The sequence below is a fragment of the Amblyraja radiata genome, chromosome 32 (assembly GCF_010909765.2).
Source record: "Amblyraja radiata isolate CabotCenter1 chromosome 32, sAmbRad1.1.pri, whole genome shotgun sequence".
Lineage (NCBI taxonomy): Eukaryota > Metazoa > Chordata > Chondrichthyes > Rajiformes > Rajidae > Amblyraja > Amblyraja radiata.
The window spans coordinates 12,597,233-12,619,080 of record NC_045987.1 but is presented as its reverse complement, the minus strand read 5'-3'; the positions used below and the strand labels follow the sequence as shown (position 1 = coordinate 12,619,080).

Here is a 21,848-nt window from a genome sequence, read left to right as displayed (position 1 = left end):
GCCAGTCCCACATGCCCGTCTGTAACTTTTGGTGTAAACAGAATACTCATTCACCCAAAAATACAAACTCCTGATAAAGACATCATTCAACAGCAATGTTAACATTTCCGCTGCACTCAGTGGGGGGTGGTTTTAACCTGTTGGAATTTTATGTGCACTTAATAACCCGAGTCAGGAGAGAATGATTAACTGTGGGATTCTTTGCCACAGAAGGCTGTGGAGGCCAAGTCCGTGGATATTTTTAAGGCATAGATAGATAGATTCTTGATTAGTACAGGTGTCAGAGGTTATGGGGAGATGGCAGGAGAATGGGGTTAGGAGGAAGAGATGATTGAATGGCGGAGTAGACTTGATGGGCTGAATGGCCTAATTTTACTCCTCTTCCTTATGCCCCTGTCCCACTTAAGAAAGCTGAACGGAAACCTCTGGAGACTTTGCGCCCCACCCAAGGTTTCCGTGCGGTTCCCAGAGGTTGCAGGTGGTTGCCGGAGGTTGCAGGTAGTGGAAGCAGGTAGGGAGACTGACAAAAACCACCGGGAACCTCCTGGAACCGCACGGAAACCTTGGGTGGGGCACAAAGTCTCCAGAGGTTTCCATTCAGGTTTCCTAAGTGGGACAGGGGCATTATGACCTTGGTGTTTCCGCCAGTCTGTGTACACTGCCCAGTAAAGTTGCCTTGTTGAGGGGGGGGGGGGGTGGTGAGCAACTGGTTTAGAGTCCATGGTAATGCTTTGTCCATTAATTAAATCTGCCCAGTCAAGGGTGTCAGTTTGTGTGGGCTACTACATGGCCAGCACTTTATCCACTTTTGGACTTCGGGCGAGATTAGACAAACATCGTTTATAAAAGATCCAGCCTCCTAATTGGCCACCTCCCCTCAATTTCATTTCCGTTGAGACCATCCAGACATTAGTTTAGTTTAGTTCTGGTTTAATGTCACGTGTACCGAGGTACAGTGAAAAGCGTTTGTTGCGTGCTATCCAGTCAGCGGAAAGACAATACATGGTTACAATCGAGCCCTTTACAGTGTGTAGATAGATACATGATAAGGGAATAGCGTTTAGTGCAAAGTGAAGACAGCGAAGTCCAATCAAGGATAGTCCAAGTGTTTAAGAAGGAACTGCAGATGCTGGAAAATCGAAGGTACACAAAAATGCTGGAGACACTCAGCGGGTGCAGCAGCATCTATGGAGCGAAGAAAATAGGCAACGTTTCGGGCCGAAACTTTGCCTATTTCCTTCGCTCCATAGATGCTGCTGCACCCGCTGAGTTTCTCCAGCATTTTTATGTACCTAAAGATAGTCCAAGGGTCATCAATGAGGTAGATAGAAGTTCAGGACTGCTCTCTGGTTGGGGTAAGATGATTCAGTTGCCTGATAGAGAGGCTTGCGCAGTTTCAGAACGGAAGGGGTTAGAGGGAGTCTGACCCGAGACGTTGTCTATCCATTCCCTCCCACAGATGCCGCCTGACCTGCTGAGTTCCTCCAGCAGTCTTCTCTTATCGAAGAGAGGGACCAAGCTCGTCTTCAGCAGCAGGGCCAGTGAACCCATTAGTGAAGGAGTAAACATCGGCCTAGACACTGGGAGATCTCACCTCCTCCCCTTTGAGAAAGAGGCGCGGGACTGTTCGGTTTCAAAGGAAGAAACCCGCCCGCCTATAATTCCTCCCGGCCTCAGCCTCCCTCATTTCCCCTCCATCACAAACCCTCTCTCTACCTTCTTCTCAAACTCCTCTCCCTGCTTGACTTCCCGCGGGTAGCCGTCAATCAGGAAGCCCTTCGAGACGTCAGCTTTGGCAATCATGGCGTCCCTCAGCATCTCCAGCACGGTATCCTGCAGGAAGGAGCAGAGGGCAAGCGGTCAGCGTGAAGCGTGGGGGAGGGGAGGAGGAGAGCATCGGTCTAAGAGGCATTGCAGCGATCACCAACAACATCATCATGTAGGACTCATGTTAGGGGCAGAATAATACGCGTGGCTCCACATTAATGCAGCGAAGGGTATTCTGTGGCTGAAGGTGCATTATGGTGATGAACGAGAATTTAGTTCTACTGAAGTCAATGAAGCGAAAGGAACAATGAAAACTCGGGCTTGTCTCATGTGTTTAGCGCTTGCAACTGAGGGTGAATTTCAATCTGAAAGTTGATCTTTTGAGTTCACACAACAGGGCCTTTTGTAATCCTCTCGAGAACTGAAGGCAGTAATGGCCCTGTAACTGCCTTTGTATTTCTTCTAGGAGATGACTGTCCAAGATGGACACAGCATCACCCTGCCATTAGGCGGATGCTAGTCACAGGTTTGCAGAGAGACTCGACATGCTTACAGCGAGAGTATGGTTACAATTCTGTGCAGACAGTTTGTGGACGGAGTCAAGAGTGTTTAATTGTTGTATGTACGGGCAATGGAACAAAGACATTCTTACTTGCTGCATCTTAACAGGCCTGACAATGCAATAACACAGATAAATATATAATAATCAATAATACAATTAATTAATTGCGAGATGACCACAAAGGCTAAAACCAAAGTGTGTAGTGGGAACCAAAGACACAATAGACAATAGGTGCAGGAGTAGGCCATTCGGCCCTTTGAACCAGCACCACCATTCACTGTGATCATGGCTGATCATCCACAATCAGTACCCCTGTTCCTGCCTTCTCCCCAATATCCTTTTACTCCACTATCTTTAAGAGCTCTATCTAACTCTCTCTTGAAAGCATCCACAGAATTGGCCTCCACTGCCTTCTGAGGCAGAGAATTCCATAGATTCACAGCTCTCTGGGTGAAAAAGTTTTTCCTCATCTCCGTTCTAAATGGCCTACCCCTTATTCTTAAACTGTTGCTCCTGATTCTGGACTCTCCCCAACATCGGGAACATGTTTCCTGGATGATCATAATTATTGAGGTTAGCGTTGTGTTGCCGGGAAGAATCTGTTCTTGAACCTGGTGGTCAATTTTCAGGCTGCTGCACCTTCTTCCCAATGGTCGCAGCAAGACAGGAGCGTGGCCAGAGTGGGGTGGGTCTTTGATGATATTGGCAGCGCCTCCTGTAAAGGAGAATATTACTGATGCAGTGATTGGGGATAGCTTCACTCAGAATGTACAAAAGAGAGTTGCTTCTACACTTGAAGAAAAGTAATTTGCAGCAGGATGGGGAGAAAGATAAGGATAAGTGGACAAATTGCACAGAGGCTTCAAAGAGCTGTCTTGGATATGAGATTCTAAATGATCTCCTTTGCCGTGAGATTCAAAGGGCCAGAATGTGACAAAAATAGACCAGAGCAAAAGCAAACTGCTCTCAGCAAGAGGCACTAATGGGCTTTGGGAAAGAAATGACCTTTGAAACCTCGGCTTAATGGGCACAAAATCGATAAGAAGTCCTGGGTGAGACTGAACAAAGTGAACCCGTCTCCAGCAATGACACAGACCGGTCATATTATCAGGAGTTTCCTGGGAAAGTGCTCCGACCACAAATGTATATTATTCCCTGCGTCGTGACAGGTCGCGGCTTTCACCAGGGGCGGCACAGTGGCGCAGCTGGTAGTGCTGTTGCCTCACAGCGCCGGGCAACCAGGTTCGATCCTGACCTCGAGTGCTGTCGGTGTGGAGTTTGAATGTTCTCCCTGTGACTGCCTGGTATCTCGGTTTCTTCCCAAAGGCGTGCAAATGTGCAGGTTAACTGGCCTGTGTAAATTGCCCCTAGTGGGCAATACATAGATACATAGACAATAGGGTGCAGGAGTGGGCCTTTCGACCCTTCGAGCCAGCACCGCCATTCAATGTGATCATGGCTGATCATCCACAATCAGTACCCCGTTCCTGCCTTCTCCCCATATCTCTTGATTCCGCTAGCCCCAAGAGCTCGATCTACCTCCCTTTTGAATGCATCCAGTGGATCGGCCTCCAATGCCTTCTGAGGCTGAGAATTCCACAAATTCACAACTCTCTGTGTGAAAAAGGGAATAGGGAGTGGATGAGCATGTGTGATAACAAAGAACTAACTTAGAATTGGTAGACAGTGTGGGGTTTGTGGGCTGAAGGGCCTGTTTCAAAACTAGATACCAAACATGCACATAGTGATGAGTCTGATACGTGTATGTCCACAAACACGGTTGAAGTGGAGAGCTTTTATATCGGTGAAGTGATGGAAATCCAGCACATATACTCAACCCCTGCATCTCCCCCTCATCTAGTTTCTGAGTTGGTGGTAAACTAAGTGTTAGGAAGGCCGGCACAGAGACTCAGTGGTAAAGCAGCCGCCTCACAGCACTAGGGACCCGGGTTCGATCCTGACAACGGGTGCTGTCTGTAGGGAGTTTGTACATTCTCCCCGTGACCTACATGGGTTTTCTCCAGATGCTTCGGTTTCATTCTACATTCCAAAGACGTGCAGGCTTTGTAGGATAATTGGCTTCTGTAAATTCCCCCTAGTGTGTAGGATAGAACTGGGCTAGGGGTGATCGCTGGCCAATGAATGGTTCATCTCTTCCACTCATTGTGAAGAAGGGTCCTGACCCGTAACGTTGCCTATCCATGTTCTCCAAAGATGCTGCCAGGACCTCTCATTTACTCCAGCACTTTGGGTCAGTTTCCAATACTGTGCCTGTAAAACTAAGCAAGTGGTTGAACTTACCAGAGGTACCAGCTCGCCCTTCTCCATGATAGCATGGACACTCTTTCCCTTGTCTGAGCCCGAGCTGACCTCTGCCCTCAGCAGGTCTCCTGTGGACAGGTGGGTGTAGCCATATTTCTGCACGACCTGGTCACACTGAGTGCCTTTGCCGGAACCTGGGCCTCCTGTTGACAGGGTGAAACCAGACACCACATTACCAAGACAACACCGAGACAGCCCTGGCTGAGCCTCAAACCAACGCCCGTGTTGTGGTTACAGATACATCTGGAGATGATAACAAACACATCGTTCAGTGCGAAGGTAGACACAAAATGCTGGAGTAACTCAGCGGGACAGGCAGCATCTCTGGAGAGAAGGGATGGGTGACGTTTCGGGTCGAGATCCTTCTATCTTCGGTTTAAACCAGCATCTGCAGTTCCTTCCCTACACCCATTCCTTCTCTCCGGAGATGCAGCCTGTCCCACTGAGCTACTCCAGCTTTTTGTGTCTGTCTTCGGTTTAAACCAGCATCCGCAGTTCATTCCTACACATCCATTAGTGCTCCGTGTTTCCAGTACCACTGGTTGCCCGTACTCACACAGTGGCCGTGAGCTCCTCCTGTACCACACACACACAGACAGCTGCACTCAATGGCAATTCCCCCCTGAAAGATGGCAATCCCCATTAATCACGATTGTGGTCAGTGAGGTCCAAGACGATCAGTTCTGACCAATATAGACCCCCAGTGGCCACAATCATTATTGGAGTCATAGATGGTTGTTAGAGACATGCAGCATGGAAACAGCAACACCCCAACCAACATGCCCCATCTACTCCAGTCCCACCTGCCTGTGTTTGGCCCATGTCCCTCTAAGCCTATTCTAAACCATGTCATTCATTCATTCATTCATCATCGCTGAAAACATTAGCTACGCAGTGGCGCTGGTTTCCAACGGGAACGGTGACGGACGCACCACACACCTCTGTCCTCCAGTTCCTGTGGACTTCCGCCGCTGGAAGTATAGGATTTTGGTGTGTGCGTGCTTTATCATCATTCCTTACAATGCTATGTACGACAGTGATCGCAACCTCTACTGAAGTGTGGATGGCCGTTGGCTCGCTGGAAGCTCATCCGCCCTTTGACAGGTCTTGTTTTTGGTCCTTCTGGGGGTCCACAGCCCCCTCCTCACCTGGCAAACCAGGTGGGGGGGGGAGACGTTTTAGTCACCGACTATCCGACCATGGAGCAGGTAGCACGGGATTACATGGTACCCGTGACGGAGGGGAACACCCCCCGACCTGAGTATCCATGTACCTGTTTCTTAAATGTTGCGATAATACTTGCCTCAGCTACCTCTTTGGGCACCCTTTATGTAAAAACATTGCCTCTCGGGTTCTTATATAATCTTTCCACCCTCTGTCCCCAATCCCGCCCCTCCCTCCCTTACCTTAAATCTATGCCCTCTGGTTCTTGATACTATTTCTATGGGTAAAAGACTCTGAGCATTTACCCTATCCCTGTAATGACCTTGTACATCTCCATATGATCTCCCCTCATCCTCCTGCACCTCAGGGAATAGAGTCCTAGCCTGCCCAAGCTTTTTCCCTACAGCTCAGGCCCTCGAGTCCTGGCAACATCCTCGTAAATCTTCTCTGCACCCTTTCCAGCTTAACAACACCGATGAGTCGATGAACACTGATCTCCAGCATTTAAAAGGACAAGGGCCGCAGATGCAGGAGTCCGTCACCCCCGCACACCATCCTGACATAGAGTGAGAGTCACTTTTCACTGCAACTCGGTACAAGTGACAATAAACTAAACAACCCTTCAGTCCAAATCAACCATGCCGCCCAAGACGCCCCATCTAAGCTAGTTCCATTCACCCATGCATGGTTCATACCCCTCCAAACATTTTCTATCCATGTCCCTGGGCAAAGATATTTTACTAGCTCTTGTAGAACTATCGGCAACTATCTCCTCTGGCAGCTCGTTCTAAACTCGGAATAACGATGATGCTTTTTGGGAGCACGGTATCAATGTCCAATGTCAAACATGTGGCAGTCTGGAAGTTGCAGAGATGCGTTCTGACGTCAAGCAGCTGAAGCCAACAGAGCAACAAAAGGAGTCTGAAGAGGCAGCTTCAGCCACAGTCTCTGAGGGGCCGAGCTGAGGGAGGGTCTCCCGGTCACTGGGAACTCATGGTGAAGGAAGGAACACCAAGTGGGAATGCTCACAACGTAACAGATAGGAAAGAGCCATAGAGGCATACAGCAGGGAAACAGGCCCTTCGGCACAACTCGTTCATGCCGACTAAGATGCTCCAGCAAAGCTAGTCCCATTTGCCCACAAGGGATACATCGATACGAGCTGTGGAACTGGTTAATTGACCGTTAGTGGAGGGAGGGAAGGGGGACGGTGGGGGGAGGGGGGGGGGGGGGTTGTAGAAACCACCTAAAATGAGAGAATTCAATATTCATACTGCTGGGTTGTACACTACCCAAGCAACATATGCGTGTGGCCCCACTCTGACAGTGGAGGAAGTCCAGGACAGAAAGGTCAATGGGAAGGGAATGGGAAGGGGAGTTCAAATGGGCTGGGTGATCATGTAGGCCTAGTAAGGACAGGGTTCCCCTGGTCCTCACTTTTCCACATCCAACATATTTCGTCACCTCCATGGTGATGCCACCACTAATCACATCTTCCCATCTCCACCGTTGTCCACCTTCTGCAGAGACCGCTCCCTCTGCAATTCCTTGGTTCACTCATCACTTCCCAAACTACCCCCTGCCCAGGTACTTTTCCCAGCAAACGTAGCGGATGTAACACCTGTCCTTATACCTCCTCTCTCGACTCTATCTGGAGATCCCGACAGTCCTTTCAGGTGAGACAGAGGTCGACATGCACCTCCTCTAACCTCATCTACTACACCTGTTGTTTCCAATGTGGGCTCCTGTACATCGGCGAGACCAAGCATAGACTCGGTGACAGATTCGCTGAACACTTGCACTCGGTCCATCAAGGCCTACTGGATCTCCTAGTTATAAACCGTTTTAATTGCCCTTCCCATTCCCATGCTGACCTGTCTGTTCTGGGAAGATGGAGTTTTGGGTCTGAAGAAGGGGGTGAACAGTGGCCAATATTACAGCACTTGCCCTGCGTAGGTACAGTTCCCCCCCCCCCCCCCACCCCGAGGATCATGTGACCTGCCAGGGCATCTCACCACTGCTTTGATTTGACCGCCTTCTTCACAGGACATGAACACCACTGGTCAGACTGCCATCTACTGCCTATTGCCCCTGGGGCAAACCAAGCCAAGCCAAGCCACTTTGGAGGGCAGCTGAGATCCACCATTTTGGTGGGACAGGCGTCACTTAGAACATTGAGCAGGAGAGCACAGGACCTTCGGCCCATAATGTTTGTGCCAAACATGATGCCAAGTTAGACTAATCTCCTGTACATTCACATGATCCATATCCCTCCATATCCAGGAGGCTATCTAAAAGCCTCTTAAACACCACTAACGTATCTGCCTCCACCACCACTCACAGCATGTGCCAAACACCCACCACCTTGGACAAAAATTTGCCACTTTACATATTTCCCCCTCTCATCTTAGAGCTACGTCCTCTACTCTTCGACACTCCCACCCTGGGAAAGGGTTCCCAGTGACATAACTCTGAGGAAATTGTCTTTGCAACAATCCGGTCGCAACTGAAGTTACTAATGGTTTACCAACAGATAAATAACTGTTCACTTACCGACCACAAAGATAATCTTGCATCCCTTCAGTTTATCTGTGGGGTTAAACAGAGAGAGAGACCGTCAAACTCTCCCTTCCAAACTTGCGGCAACCTGAAACACCAGCCCACATCCCAGTCCACTCCTCCTCCAAAGAGAACCCGCAGCTCCCAACCCAACCATTCCTTGAAAATTCCTGGTCGCGCCTGGGATCATGCTGAAATCTCTGACATTCTGCCTGGATCGCCCACTGGTCTTACAGTCGGGATAACGATTCGATTGGCCTCTTGACGTGGAGTTTCTATGCCTCGCTTATGCCCAAGGAGGTTATAAAGTCTCCAGGAATCTCGTGTGAGCTCCCTCTGTGGTTCGCTTCAGATCCAGGCTGGGAGAGCTGGGGGCAGATGGTGTGGCAACCCCCCCCCCCCCCCCCCTGTAATTCGGTCCATCTATCCGGGATGTCCCAGCCTCTCTTCCTCCTTACCCGTGGCGGCTATGCTCTGCACCTTGGTGGAGGAGCTGGAGGAGCAGTTGACACCCATACTTTGCGTTGGACCTACTGAGGGAGAGCTGGCGTGCACATATCCCTTCCCTTTAATCAGTGAGACTGCTCTGCCTGTGAGCAGCCACTGTTGAACCGGCCGTTGCCATGGCTACGGTTGCTAGTCTCGGCCCTGGGCCGGAAGTTGAGGCTGAACCACAAAGTGTTGGAATTCCATTCCCCGATTTGGCAGCTCCCTCGCTCGCTCACCGCCAGCCTGAACTAATCAGCAGCAGAAGTCTTGCTAGTGAGAGAAGAGAGAGGGGGGGGGGGGGGGGGGGGGATCGTCGGTCAGTCCATTACGATCTTTCACTGAGAAGAGGGCAATACAATGGAAAAGGGAAAGTAAGGGAATGTTTAATCTGGCAGTATAGGAGCCAGCCCCACAGTCTGCAGGAAGTCAACTTGGTTAACTATTAAAATCTTCTGGCATTCAGTCCCATTGTTTCCGTAGATCAATAACTTTAGCAGCACTGGCTAACCTGATAACACATTAACCAGAGGTGGAAAGCTATTAACCTCTTGTGATTGAGGTGACATGGTTCAAATAAAAAGCTTGTCTTTCAGGTAGACACAAAAAGCTGGAGTAACTCAGCAGGACAAGCAGCAGCATCTCTGGAGAGAAGGAACGGGTGACGTTTCGGGTCGCGACCCTTCTTCAGACGTGTAGGTGGAGGAAGAAGCTGGGCAGACGACTCCCTGAGAGAGGGCTGGGGAACCTTGAGGGAGATGACGACTTTCCTTGGTCACGGCAGGGCCAGCATGGTACGACTTGTCCAGCCACTGTCTCTCGCGGCTCTAACCACCCGGGTCTGATCCTGACCTCCCGTGCTGTCTGTGTGGAGTTGGTGCGTTCTCCCTGTGACTGTGAGTGCCTTTCCACCGGGTGCTCTGGTTTCCTCCCACATCCCAAAGGTTAATTTGCCTCGAAATTGCCACGAGTGCGTAGGTGAGGGGTAGAATCTGCGGAGAATTGTTGGGACTAATGGTTGCTTCTTCCCCAGGAACTATCAGGCTGTGGAACACTACACAACACTAACCTCAGCACAGATAAGACACAAGATGCTGGAGTAACTCAGCGGGACAGGCAGCATCCCTGGAGAGAAGGAATGGGTGGCGTTTCGGGTCAAGACCCTTCTTCAGTCTGAATAAGGGCATTGATCCGAAACGTCACCTATTCCTTCTCTCCAGAGATGATGCCTGTCCCGCTGAGTTACCCCAGCATTTTGTGTCTATCTTCGATTTAAACCAGCATCTGCAGTTCCTTCCTACACTAACCTCAGTCACTCTGACCTTCTGTGGACTGTGGACTTGGTTGTACTGTGGACTTGATTTTTGCACTATCATGATTACCCCATGTAATTAATATTTTATATTATTGATATTATATGTTTATCTGTCTGCTATTATGTTTATGGGCCTGTTAAGCTGCAGCAAGTAAGAATTTTATTGTTCTGTTGCTGGAACATATGACAATTAAACACTCTGGACTGTGGGAACAGTATCGATGGGTTAAGGGCCCTGTTCCACTTGGGTGTCATTTGCGCATCATTTACGCAACATAATTTACGCGTCACAACGCATGATGCGCGCATGGCATGCATTACGCGCGCATGGCGAGGCCAGGTGGCATAGGCAATGACGCGCGGTGCCCCAGGATTTTGAGATTCACAAAATTGCGCGCCACGCGCATGACGTGCAAACGACGCCCAAGTGGGATAGGCCCTTTAGTGTGTGTGGGCGCTTGACACGGTCTGTGGGGAAGGGTCTGTGCCATGCTGTAGCTTTTACAACATGCCCGATATCAGGCTGGTTCACAAGATGATAGGAACAGAATTAGGCCATTCGGCCCATCAAGCCTACGCCGCCATTCCATCATGGCTGATCTATCTCCAAACTCCATTCTCCTGCCTTCTCCCCATAACCTCTGACACCCATACTAATAAGGAATCTATCTGTCTCTGCCTTAAATATATCCACTGACTTTGCCTTCACAGCCTTTCCCACACAATGGGTGGTGGGTGTATGGAACGAGCTGCCCGAGGAGATATTTGATGCTGGGACTGTTGCAACATTTAAGAAACACTTAGACAGGTACATGGATGGGACAGGTTTAGAGGGACATGGGGTAAACACAGGCAAGTAGGGCTAGTGTAGATGGGGCATGTTGGTCATTGTGGGCAAGCTGGGTCGAGGGGCCTGTTTCCACACTGTGTGACTCTACGACTGGAATGGGATAAGTGTAGGACCAGTGAGGTGGGTCGCTCGCCCGTCAGCGTGGACTCAGTGGGCCGTCGTCCTGGTTCCGTGCTGGGTGATTCTAGAAGCCAACACTGACCTTTGACCTTCAGTATCACGGTCAGAGAGGTGTGCAGCACAGAGACAGACCCTTCAGCCCACCTTGTCCTTTGCTAAACAAGTTGGCATTCTGGGCCAGTCCACAGTGCCCACATGGTCCATATCCCTACAAACTCCTCATATCCATGTATCTGTCCAAATGCCTTTTAAAAGTTATAATTGGATCCGCTTCTGTAGCTCCATTTGACACCCAGATACGGACTACCCTCCGAGTGAAAAAAGTTGCCCCCGAGGTCCCTCTTAAATCTCTCCCTGTCACCTTAAGCCAATGCTCTTTGGTTTTAGATTCCTCTACCCTGGGAAATAGACAGTGCACATTCACTTTATCCATGCCCCTCATAATCTTGTACACTTCAATAAGGTCACCCCTCAGCCTCCTACACTCCAAAGGAAAAAGTCCTAGCCTATCCAACCTCTCCCTATATCTCAAGCCCACAAGCCCAGGTAACATCCTGGTGGATCTCTGCCGCACCCATTCCAAGGTAAGGACATCCTTCCTATAGCTGGGCAAACAGAACCTTTATAAAGGAGATGAGCAATATATTTAGTCAGAGGGTGGTGATTCATTGTCACTGTGGAGTTCATTGCCACAGAAGGCTGTAGAGGCCAAGTCATTGGGCATTTTTAAGGCGGAGATTGACAGATTCTTGATTAGTAAGGGTGTCAAGGGTTTTTGGGGAAAAGGCAGAAGAATGGGGTTGAGAGGGAAAAGTAGACCCAGCCATGGTTGAATGGGGGAGTAGACTCGATGGGGTGAATTGCCTAATTCTATTCCTATGACTTATGAACTGCACACAGTATTCCAGGAGTGGTCTCAGTAGATAGTATCGGGTCTGTACTAACCCCATCACCCGTGCAGCGTGCAGCAGAGTGGCTGTGACCCTGGGTAAAGATATGCCTCTTACGGGCCTGTGCCACTTGGGCGTCATTTGCGCGTCAAGCAGGTGGCGCGCAAAAGGGGGGTGGGAGATGTTGTCGGGGCGTGGGAGGTGGTGGGGAATTCCACAGTGAAGCCTCTCTGCGGATGCCTCTGCAAGTCCAGTGCACGGAGTCTATCTGGCCATAGATTTACAGGAAATAAGCACCTACAGTGGCTTTGAAGGGAGTCCAGACCATGACTCACAGCCTGGGACACTCCCATGGTAAACATTGGAGCTGCAGCTAATCTGTGGTTTCAAATCCTTTTCTGATACTTTGCAGTCAAATTATAAACAGCAACCTCGCGGACGGACGGCGTCTGATAATAGGTTGTGTGTAACTTTATATTGCAGAGCACACAGAGTACCCATAGTGATCACACAATGACGGCACCACATTACCAACAACAACTCCATCAGGTGAAGTCATTTTAATTTTAATCATCTCAGCTTCACCTCCCCACAGTGTGATTTGCGGGACCTCTCCGTGGGCTATCCGGGGACATGGATATGGATTTCTCTAACTTCAAGTAACCCGGCATTCCCTCTCTCTCCATCCCTCCCCCACCCAAGTCGCACCAGCTTCTCGTTTTCACCCAACAAACAGCCATCAATGGCCTGTTTCCTTTATCATCGCTACCTTTTTGCATATATTTCATTCATTGTTCTTTATCTCTCCACATCATCATCTATTTCCCTCATTCCCCTTTCCCCTAATGAGTCTGAAGAAAGGTCTCGACCCGAAATGTCACCCATTCCTTCTCTCCAGAGATGCTGCCTGCCCGTTGAGTTACTCCAGCTATTTATAGCTGTCTTTGGTTGGATGATAATCAGACTCAATGTTGCATGGGCCTGGGATCGTTGAATTTGCGAACTATTATGGTTGTGTGTACACACTTGTGTGTGTGAATGATTGGGCTCCCTTATGCTGTGTGTGTGTTTCTGGAGGTTTCATGGAATCCCCAACCACTGCCCCATCTGGATTAGTTTATTATTATCACTTGAACCGAGGTACAGTGAAAAGCTGTTTGGTTGCGTGCTATCCATCTCCAGCAGTCCCTTCCAAACAAACAAGCTCAATGTTCCAGTTAAAGGGGATCCCAAATCATTCCACACATACACAGTGGCACAGTGGTAGAATTGCAGCCTTATGGTGCCAGAGACCCAGGTTCAATCCGGACTACGGGTGCTGTCTGCACGGAGTTTGCACGTTCTCCTCGTGACCCGCGTAGTTTTCTCCGGTTTCCTCCCACACTCCAAAGACGTACAGGTTTGTAGGCTAATAGGCTTCGGTAAAATTGTAACTTGTCCCTAGTGTGTGTAGGATGGTGTTAGCGTGCGGGGATTGCTGGTCAGCATGGACTCGGTGGGCTGAAGGGCCTGTTTCCACGCTATATCTCTAAACCAAATACGCATACACACACACAGACGTGTACAAACACACAAGTACATGCACACACACATACACGCACATGAGCGCACACACACACACACACACACACACACACACACACACACACACACACACAGCCAGATGTGAGAGATGACCTGGCAAAGCCCGGTCTCCCCCCACTCTACTTCCCACAGTGTCTTTTTGTCAAGGATTGGTACTGATTTATTATTGTCACGGGCACAGAGATACAATGAAGAGCTTTTGTTTGCAAGCTTTCTCATCAAATCTGAGCACACTATATGACGTTGACACAAGGAACAGCAGATGCTAGTTTACTAAAAACGACACAAAGTGCTGGAGTAGCTCAGAGAGTCAGTCAGCAACTATGGAGAACATGGACAGGCGATGCTTTAGGTCAGGACCTTATGTTAGACTCCGAAACATCACCTATTCATGTTCATCAGAGATCTGCCGGACCCCGCTGAGTTACTCCTGCACTTTGTGCTTTTTGCTCAAGATCCCAGCATGTGCAGTTCCTAATAAACTAACATCGTTCTGTTTGAATCGACTTGAGACACTGACATTTAGTTTAGTCTAGTTTAGAGATACACCGCAAATACAGGCCCTTCAGCCCACCGAGTCCGCACTGACCAACACACTATCCCACACACTAGGGACAATTTGCCAAAGCCAATTAACCTGCAAATCTGTACATCTTTGGAGTGTGGGAGGAAACGGAGCACACGGAGAAAACACACCTGATCACAGGGCCACCGTGACCAATCACATTTTACTATTGTAATAATTGAACAAAAGCACTGTCAACGCTACACACATTGGGGGCAGGTCCATTGAGGGGAGGATGGGGGGGGAGGGGGCAGGTCCATTGAGGGGGGGAGGGGGGGGGGGGAGGTCCATTGAGGGGGGGAGGTCCATTGAGGGGGGGAGGGGGGGATGGGGGAGGGGGGGAGGGAAGGACAGGCGTCCTTTACCTAATAAACACACAATCCACTGGGCTGATCGAAGACGTGGGCCATGAAGGGTTAATCATCAGACAGGGTTCCAGCTCACAATGGGGTGGGGGGGCCGGGTCAAATGAGCAGCGGCGGTGCATGGAAGCGGGCGGATGGTGGGAAAGGGACGGTAATAATGTTTGTTCCTCCCCACTGCACAGTCGCTAACCCGTGTGTGTGTATACACATGCACGCACACACACACACGTACATGTACACATACGTACACACACACACGTACACACCTACATACACACACACACACGTACACCTATATACACACACACCCACACGCACGTACACACACACACGTACACACCTATATACACACACACGTACACATACACCTATATATACACACCCACACGCACGTGCACACACACACGTACACACCTATATACACACACGTACACATACACCTATATACACCCACACGCACGTGCACACACACCTATATATACACACATACATCTATATATACACACACACGTACACACACACACACACACACACACACGTACACACACACAGGGCCACAGCTCCGCTCAGCTGCAGCCACTGGCTCTGCCTCAGTGGGAGGAGACATTCTCTCAGCAGGCAATCCAACTCATTCTGCAAAAGGAGCCCCAGTCAGCTGTGTCCCGCCAAAGTCAATAAGTGAACCATTCGCTCCTGCCCCAGAGAAACAAAGTCCGTTACCTGACATTGTGAAATCCTCCGCGGCCAAAGACTCCTCAGACTGGAAGAGAAGAAGACAAGATGGGTTTAATTCTCCGTGCCCCTTCCCGAGAGCAGGAGCTTGTCTTTTTTTAATTGTGCGGGCCGGTGAAGCAGTTGATGCTGACTCATGCAGGCTGCAGCCAGCCAGGAGATGCTGAGAGGACAGAGGGGAGAGTGTGGTCTCAGGCAGCCTGTGTCACACACTCACCAGAGCTCAGCTCCAGCTCTGATGTTGTTGACAGGCCTCCCTGCTGCAGCGCTCCACTCTCACTGAGCATGTGCAAGGTCTCGGCAAGGCACCTTGGGAAGCTGCAACCCTCTCAAGTCTAAAGGATTCCTCTTGTCCACCCTGCTGCTGAAACCCCACAATGACCCCCTCCCCCCTCCCAGCGCTCTGCCCGAGCTAACATCATCAGCAGAGAGGGGGTCACCTGCCTGAGAGATTCTCCTCCAATCCTCCCGGTGTTGTGACTCAGGGAAGAACTCTCTCTCCCTTCTAACCAGGGGGTTGTGGATCAAATCCAGCAGCAGACACTCGCGTTGAAAGCCCGAGGCTGACAACTGGATGCAGCACCAACCAACAAGGTCAAGTGATCCACCGTCAAGATCAAGTCAAGACTGTAGCAAGAGTCAACTGCAGATGCTGGCTTTAAACCGAGGATAGACACAAAGTGCTGGTGTAACTCAGCGGGGCAGGCAGCATCTCTGGAGAAAAGGAATAGGTGACGTTTCGGGTCGAGACCTAACTGTCCTGTAAGACAATCCACACCAATAATACATAATAAACAAAACCAATAACTCCAATATTAGTGCAGAAATATAACCTGAAGCAACCCAAGACAATCCATCATTCACTGCTTAGGGTTGAGCAGTATTCAAGAGCCTGTGGATGCTGGGATGAAGCTGTTCTTGAACCTGGAGGTTTTCAGACAGGAAGAGAGGAGGGGGGACAGGACAAAGCCTGGCAAGTAACAGTGGTGTGCTTGGCTTCCTGCATCAGTCAGGACAGGAGTCCGTGTGTTTACGTATGTGCATTGCCTGCTGCGTGTGTGTGTAGGTGTAGGTGTGTGTGTGTGTGTGTGTGTGTAGGTGCGTGTGTGTGTAGGTGCGTGTGTGTGTGTAGGTGCGTGTGTGTGTGTGTGTAGGTGTGTATGAGTGTGTGCCGGTGTGTGTATATGTAGGTGTGTGTGTGTAGGTGTGTGTGCGTGTGTGTAGGTGTGTGTGTAGTTGTGTGTGCGCGTGTGTATGTAGGTGTGTGTGTGTGTGCACGTGTATAGGTGTGTGTGTGTGTAGGTGCGTGTGTGTACAGGTGTGCGTGTGTGCGCAGGTGTGTGTGTAGGCATGTATAGATGTGTGTGAACGCAAGTGTGTGTATCTGCCTGTTGTGTGTGTGAGTGCGCACGACTGCCTGCGTGTGCCTATCTGGGTGTGCATAGGGTTTGTGTGTGTGTGTTTGTGTATGGGGTGTGGGCGGGGTAGTGTGTGTGTGCGCACGCATGTTGTGTGTAGGCGTGTATAGCTGTGTGTACGCAAGTGTGTGCATCTGCCTGTTGTGTGTGTGTGTGTGTGTGTGTGCGCGCGTGTTGTGTGTAGATGTGCACACACATGCCTGCAGCAGACCCAACACATTCTTGTGGAGTATTGTTCTTTAGTCAGCTACCCGCTGTGTATGGATCAGCTTGCTCCTGCCTGTCATTGGCACATTGTAACGCGGAGGGCAGAGGCAAACTGGAAGGTGTTGGCACATCCGACCTCCTGCGTTGTGCTGGACTGGGCACTAAGTCTGGGTGAACAGCAAGAGGTCCCGTGTCCAGTTGGCACTCTGGGTGAGTCCCATTTGTCTGCCATGTTCCTCTAACCCTCCCTGTCCATATATCTGTCCAAATGGCTTTTATCCTGTTCGATCCTGACTACGGGTGCTGTCTGCGTGGAGTTTGCACGTTCTCCCTGTGACCACATGGGTTTTTCCGGGTGCTCTAGTTTCCTTATACACTCCAAAAATGTGCAGGTTTATAGGCTAATTGGCTTCTGTAAAAATTGTAAATTGTGCCTAGTGTGCAGGATAGTGCTAGTATGTGGGGGGGATCGCTGGTCAGCACCGACTCGGTGGGCCGAAGGGCCTCTTTCCACTCTGTATCTCTAAAATCTAACTGCAGGCAGTGCTCCTTCATCCCAGAGCTTAGACCAGCAGACGGTGACCAGCTGCAGAGGTCACTCTCCAGTTGATGAAAGCTATCTGTGTGCATCTGAACACGTCTCCTTAATCATGGGGTCAGCCAGCTGGCAGGATCGGGCTAGCTGCAGGAGGGTGGGTCTCCTTTCTGCTCCCACTATCTCCAGCAGCCCTCCTCTCTGCTCTCTCTTCCCCGCCCTACACAGTGAACCATGTCTGCTGTTCCACACACAGTACTCACCTGGTTTTTTTTTTAACCCTTGCAACCTCTTCAAACCAATGGGAAATACTGCTTAAGAAATATCTGACAACTGGCACAGTGTTGTTCGTGCCGTTTATCTGCCACTTGACCCCCCCCCCCCCCAATACGACCCAGCAGATTCAAGCTATCTATAGCCTTTCCTAGACTCAGCTGTTTAGTAAAAGGTCAAAAGCCCACATGGAACGTTAGCTGAATGGGTATAGTCCCACTGTGGGTCTGAGCTATGCACTGGTACTGTACAGTAGGCAGGCAACTGTCTGGTTGCATCAGGGCCTGGTTCAACAACTCGAACTACAGAAAGTGGTAGACGCTGTCCAGTCCATCACAAGTAGTGGCCTCGCCACTATTGAAGGGATCAATAGGGGGCTCTGCCTCAAAAAGGCAACTCATGTCATCGAAGACCCACCTCATCATTTCACTACCTCCATCGGGAAGAAGGCGCAGGAGTCTGAAAAACCGTGATCGCCTGGTTCAAGAAAAGCATCTTCGCAGCAACCATCAGCCTCTTGAACACTGCACAACACTCACCTCAGCAACTATGATCTTGTGTGGACAGTGCCTTTGGTGGGCTCAAGGAAATAGTGTTCACGTTGTTGGCCTGTTTCCACCAACCTTTCCACCACTACGCACAAGAAGCACAAGACGCCATTGTATGCAGATGCCGAGAAATGTGTTCAGTTCTGGCTGAACAATTTCTAATCTTGTGATGTGGCCTCAATAAGTGCCTTTGGTTGCACTCTGTTTTTTCAACCTCTCTCAATAGCTATGCCCTCACGTCCTGGCAACATCTTTGTAAATCTTCGCTGCACGCTTTCCAGCTTAATAGCTTATGACAGGGTGGAGAAAACTGAACACATTATGATCCAAGTGCGGCCTCACTAATGTCTTGCACCACTGTAACATTCCGTCAATAGCATCTATACTCAATTCCCTGACTGATGAAGGCCAGCATGTCAAAGGTCACCTTTGTGGCCCTGTCCACCGAGGACGGCCTTTTCACAAAACGCTGTACCTGTAGCCCTGTGGCGTGATAAGGATTGGGAATGGGGGAGAGATCTTTAGTCAGAGGTCTATGGAGAGTCAGTACCAGGGCGAGAGCAATAGTTTTGTGCTGGCAGGTTGCTGAAGATCGTTTGTGATTTTACTGAATGCTGGAGTAGGTAGCGAGGTCATAAGATCATCAGGAATAGCAGTAGAATTAGGCCATTCGGCCCATCAAGTCTACTCCACCATTCAATCATGGCTGATCTATCTCTTCCTCCTAACCCCATTCTCCTGCCTTCTCCCCCATAATCTCTGACACCTGTACTAATCAAGAAGGTCACTGAATGCTGGAGCAGGTAAAGAGGTCTCAGGGCTCCAGGAGCCTGCAGGGCAAGGCCCATGCACTGGCCACGGGCCACCAGCCTTCCCAGCGAGTGCAGCACCAGGGACTGATATTGGAATCGGAGTCCTCGTGAATTCAGACGGACACCTTTCCTGACGTGTGTCTGTCAAGGGGTATGGGTGGGAGATGGGGTTACTTTACACGTGGGTCACGGTGAACTTGTCCGACCCCAGAAATGAAATCCCATCCCCTATTAATTGATGCAGATATAGATAGGTGACAGCTCAGCAGCCTCTTAGCTTCACCCTGCCCTGCCCGCACCACCATCACTCTGCCCGCACCACCCATCACTCTGCCCGCACCACCCATCACTCTGCCCGCACCTCCCATCACTCTGCCCGCACCACCCATCACTCTGCCCGCACCACCCATCACTCTGCCCGCACCACCCATCACTCTGCCCGCACACCGCCCTTCACTCTGCCCGCACCACCCATCACCCTGCCCGCACCACCCATCACCCTGCCCGCACCACCATCACTCTGCCCGCACCGCCCTTCACCCTGCCCGCACCGCCCTTCACCCTGCCCGCACCACCCATCACCCTGCCCGCACCACCATCACTCTGCCCGCACCACCCATCACCCTGCCCGCACCACCCATCACCCTGCCCGCACCACCCATCACTCTGCCCGCACCACCCATCACCCTGCCCGCACCACCCATCACTCTGCCCGCACCTCCCATCACTCTGCCCGCACCGCCCTTCACCCTGCCCTGCCCACACCACCCGTCACTCTGCCCGCACCACCCATCACCCTGCCCGCACCACCCATCACCCTGCCCGCACCTCCCGTCACTCTGTCTGCCCGCACCACCCATCACCCTGCCCGCACCACCCATCACCCTGCCCGCACCACCATCCACTCTGCCCCGCACCACCATCCACTCTGCCCCGCACACACCCATCACCTGCCCGCACCACCCATCACCCTGCCCCGCACCACCATCACACTTCTGCCCGCAAACACCATCACTCTGCCCGCACCGCCCTTCACCCTGCCCGCACCACCACTCACTCTGCCCGCACCACACCCATCACCCTGCCCGCAGCCGCCCTTCACCCTGCCCGCACCGCCCTTCACCCTGCCCGCACCACCCATCAACCTGCCCGCACCACCATCACTCTGCCCGCACCACCATCACTCTGCCCGCACCGCCCTTCACTCTGCCCGCACCGCCCTTCACTCTGCCCGCACCACCCATCACTCTGCCCGCACCGCCCTTCACTCTGCCCGCACCGCCCTTCACTCTGCCCGCACCACCCATCACCCTGCCCGCACCACCCGTCACTCTGCCTGCACCACTCTTCACCCTGCCTGCATCGCCTCTTTACTGAAGCCACCCAAGTCTAACTCCGCCACTCCTTTCACCCCTTCATAGAACAGTACAGCACAGATACAGGCCATTCGGCCCACAATGTCCATGTCAAACATGATGCCAGGTTAAATAACCTCCTCTGTCTGCACTTGATCCATATCCCTGCATTCCATGCGTCTATCTAAAAGCCTCTTAAATACCACTGTTGTATCCGCCTCCACCACCAACCCTGGCAGACAATTCCAGGCACCCACCGTTCTCTGTGTGAGAAACTGCCCCTCTCACCTCTGTCCTCTAGTCTTAGATATTTCCATCCTGGGAAAGAGATTTATGACTGTCTGGCCTATCCATGCCATTCAGAATTTTATAAACCTCCATTCATCTTGCTCAGCTTCAACTATCTATCCAATGTCACCTTGACTCAGACTCCAGAGGATACTGAATTCCACTGAAGATTTGTGTAATGAAACTTTCCTCACGTCTCCACTCCGTGTCCTTGTCAAAAATATAATGTTGCAAGGAAAGTCTAACTCCTTAAGCAGAATGCGTTTGTTAATTGAACAGAAGGGTGGATAGCCGATAGATTCACATGGGTGAGGGGCACGTTTGCACCGAGCTGAGGAAGCATAGGGTGGCAAAAAGCTGGAACGGGGTACTGACTTTGGACGATCTGCCATGATCATATTGAATGGCGGTGCTGGCTCGAAGGGCCAAATGGCCTACTCCTACACCTGTTTTCTATGTTTCTATGGGAGGACTGTCACTCTGTGAGGAGCTAGTGTAGGCCGGGCCACTACCCAACTGCATGGTGTTTCCATTATACAAAGTGCTGGAGCAACTCAGCAAGTCAGGCAGCATCTGGGGAGAGAATGAAGATGGGCCAAGACCCAAAACTTCCTTCTTTCCATTCCCTCCGTAGACACTGGCTGCCCCCGCTGGGTTCCTCCAGCACTTTGTGCTTTGTTCAGGAGTCCCTCATCTGCAGTTCATTCTGTCTCTGTGTTTGCATTATTCCGAGTCAGAATTATAGGGCAGGGCTTGAATTTGCAACCTCCAACTTTAGAGAATAAAATGTGGACGAACAAGTCAAGCTTCTTATTCTTGGTATTCTTGAGATTCCTGATCAGGGTACGTTAAGTGATAAACATGATTTTCCTGTCTGCCCTGCTGAAGGTCATGTCGTGATGTAGATGAGGGGGATTTCTGGGGCAAGTGGGTGGGATGGTGATGAGGGGACTCGGGGTGAGAGAAGTGCTGAGTGTGACAGTATGGAGGTGAGGTTTTATCCTCTGCACAGAGAGCTAATGCTCCAGCAAGTACGGAGAAGATCGGGACCATGAGGGGGTGGCGGGAATGCCCTTGCACGGTGATGGGAAGATGCCACGGCTGAACTAGTGAAAGCAAATCATCGAACGT

The 21,848-nt window shown here is 50.8% G+C and overlaps 1 protein-coding gene across 5 annotated transcripts in view; it reads right to left on the bottom strand.

Annotated features, from left to right (window-relative positions):
• Window positions 1-21,848, bottom strand: part of ak1 (adenylate kinase 1) — a 107,242-nt gene that overhangs the window by 7,212 nt on the left and 78,182 nt on the right. For 3 of the 5 annotated variants that reach the window (XM_033048908.1, XM_033048909.1, XM_033048911.1), the window contains 4 exons: window positions 15,270-15,309; window positions 8,369-8,404; window positions 4,631-4,794; window positions 1,717-1,833 (listed from right to left, as the gene is read on the bottom strand). In XM_033048908.1, coding sequence (XP_032904799.1) covers window positions 1,717-1,833; window positions 4,631-4,794; window positions 8,369-8,404; window positions 15,270-15,309 — 357 coding nt within the window. Of the gene's footprint in view, window positions 1-1,716; window positions 1,834-4,630; window positions 4,795-8,368; window positions 8,405-8,832; window positions 8,966-15,269; window positions 15,310-15,721; window positions 15,796-21,848 lie in introns of those variants that run through there. The other 2 variants (XM_033048912.1, XM_033048910.1) reach the window with 2 other exon arrangements.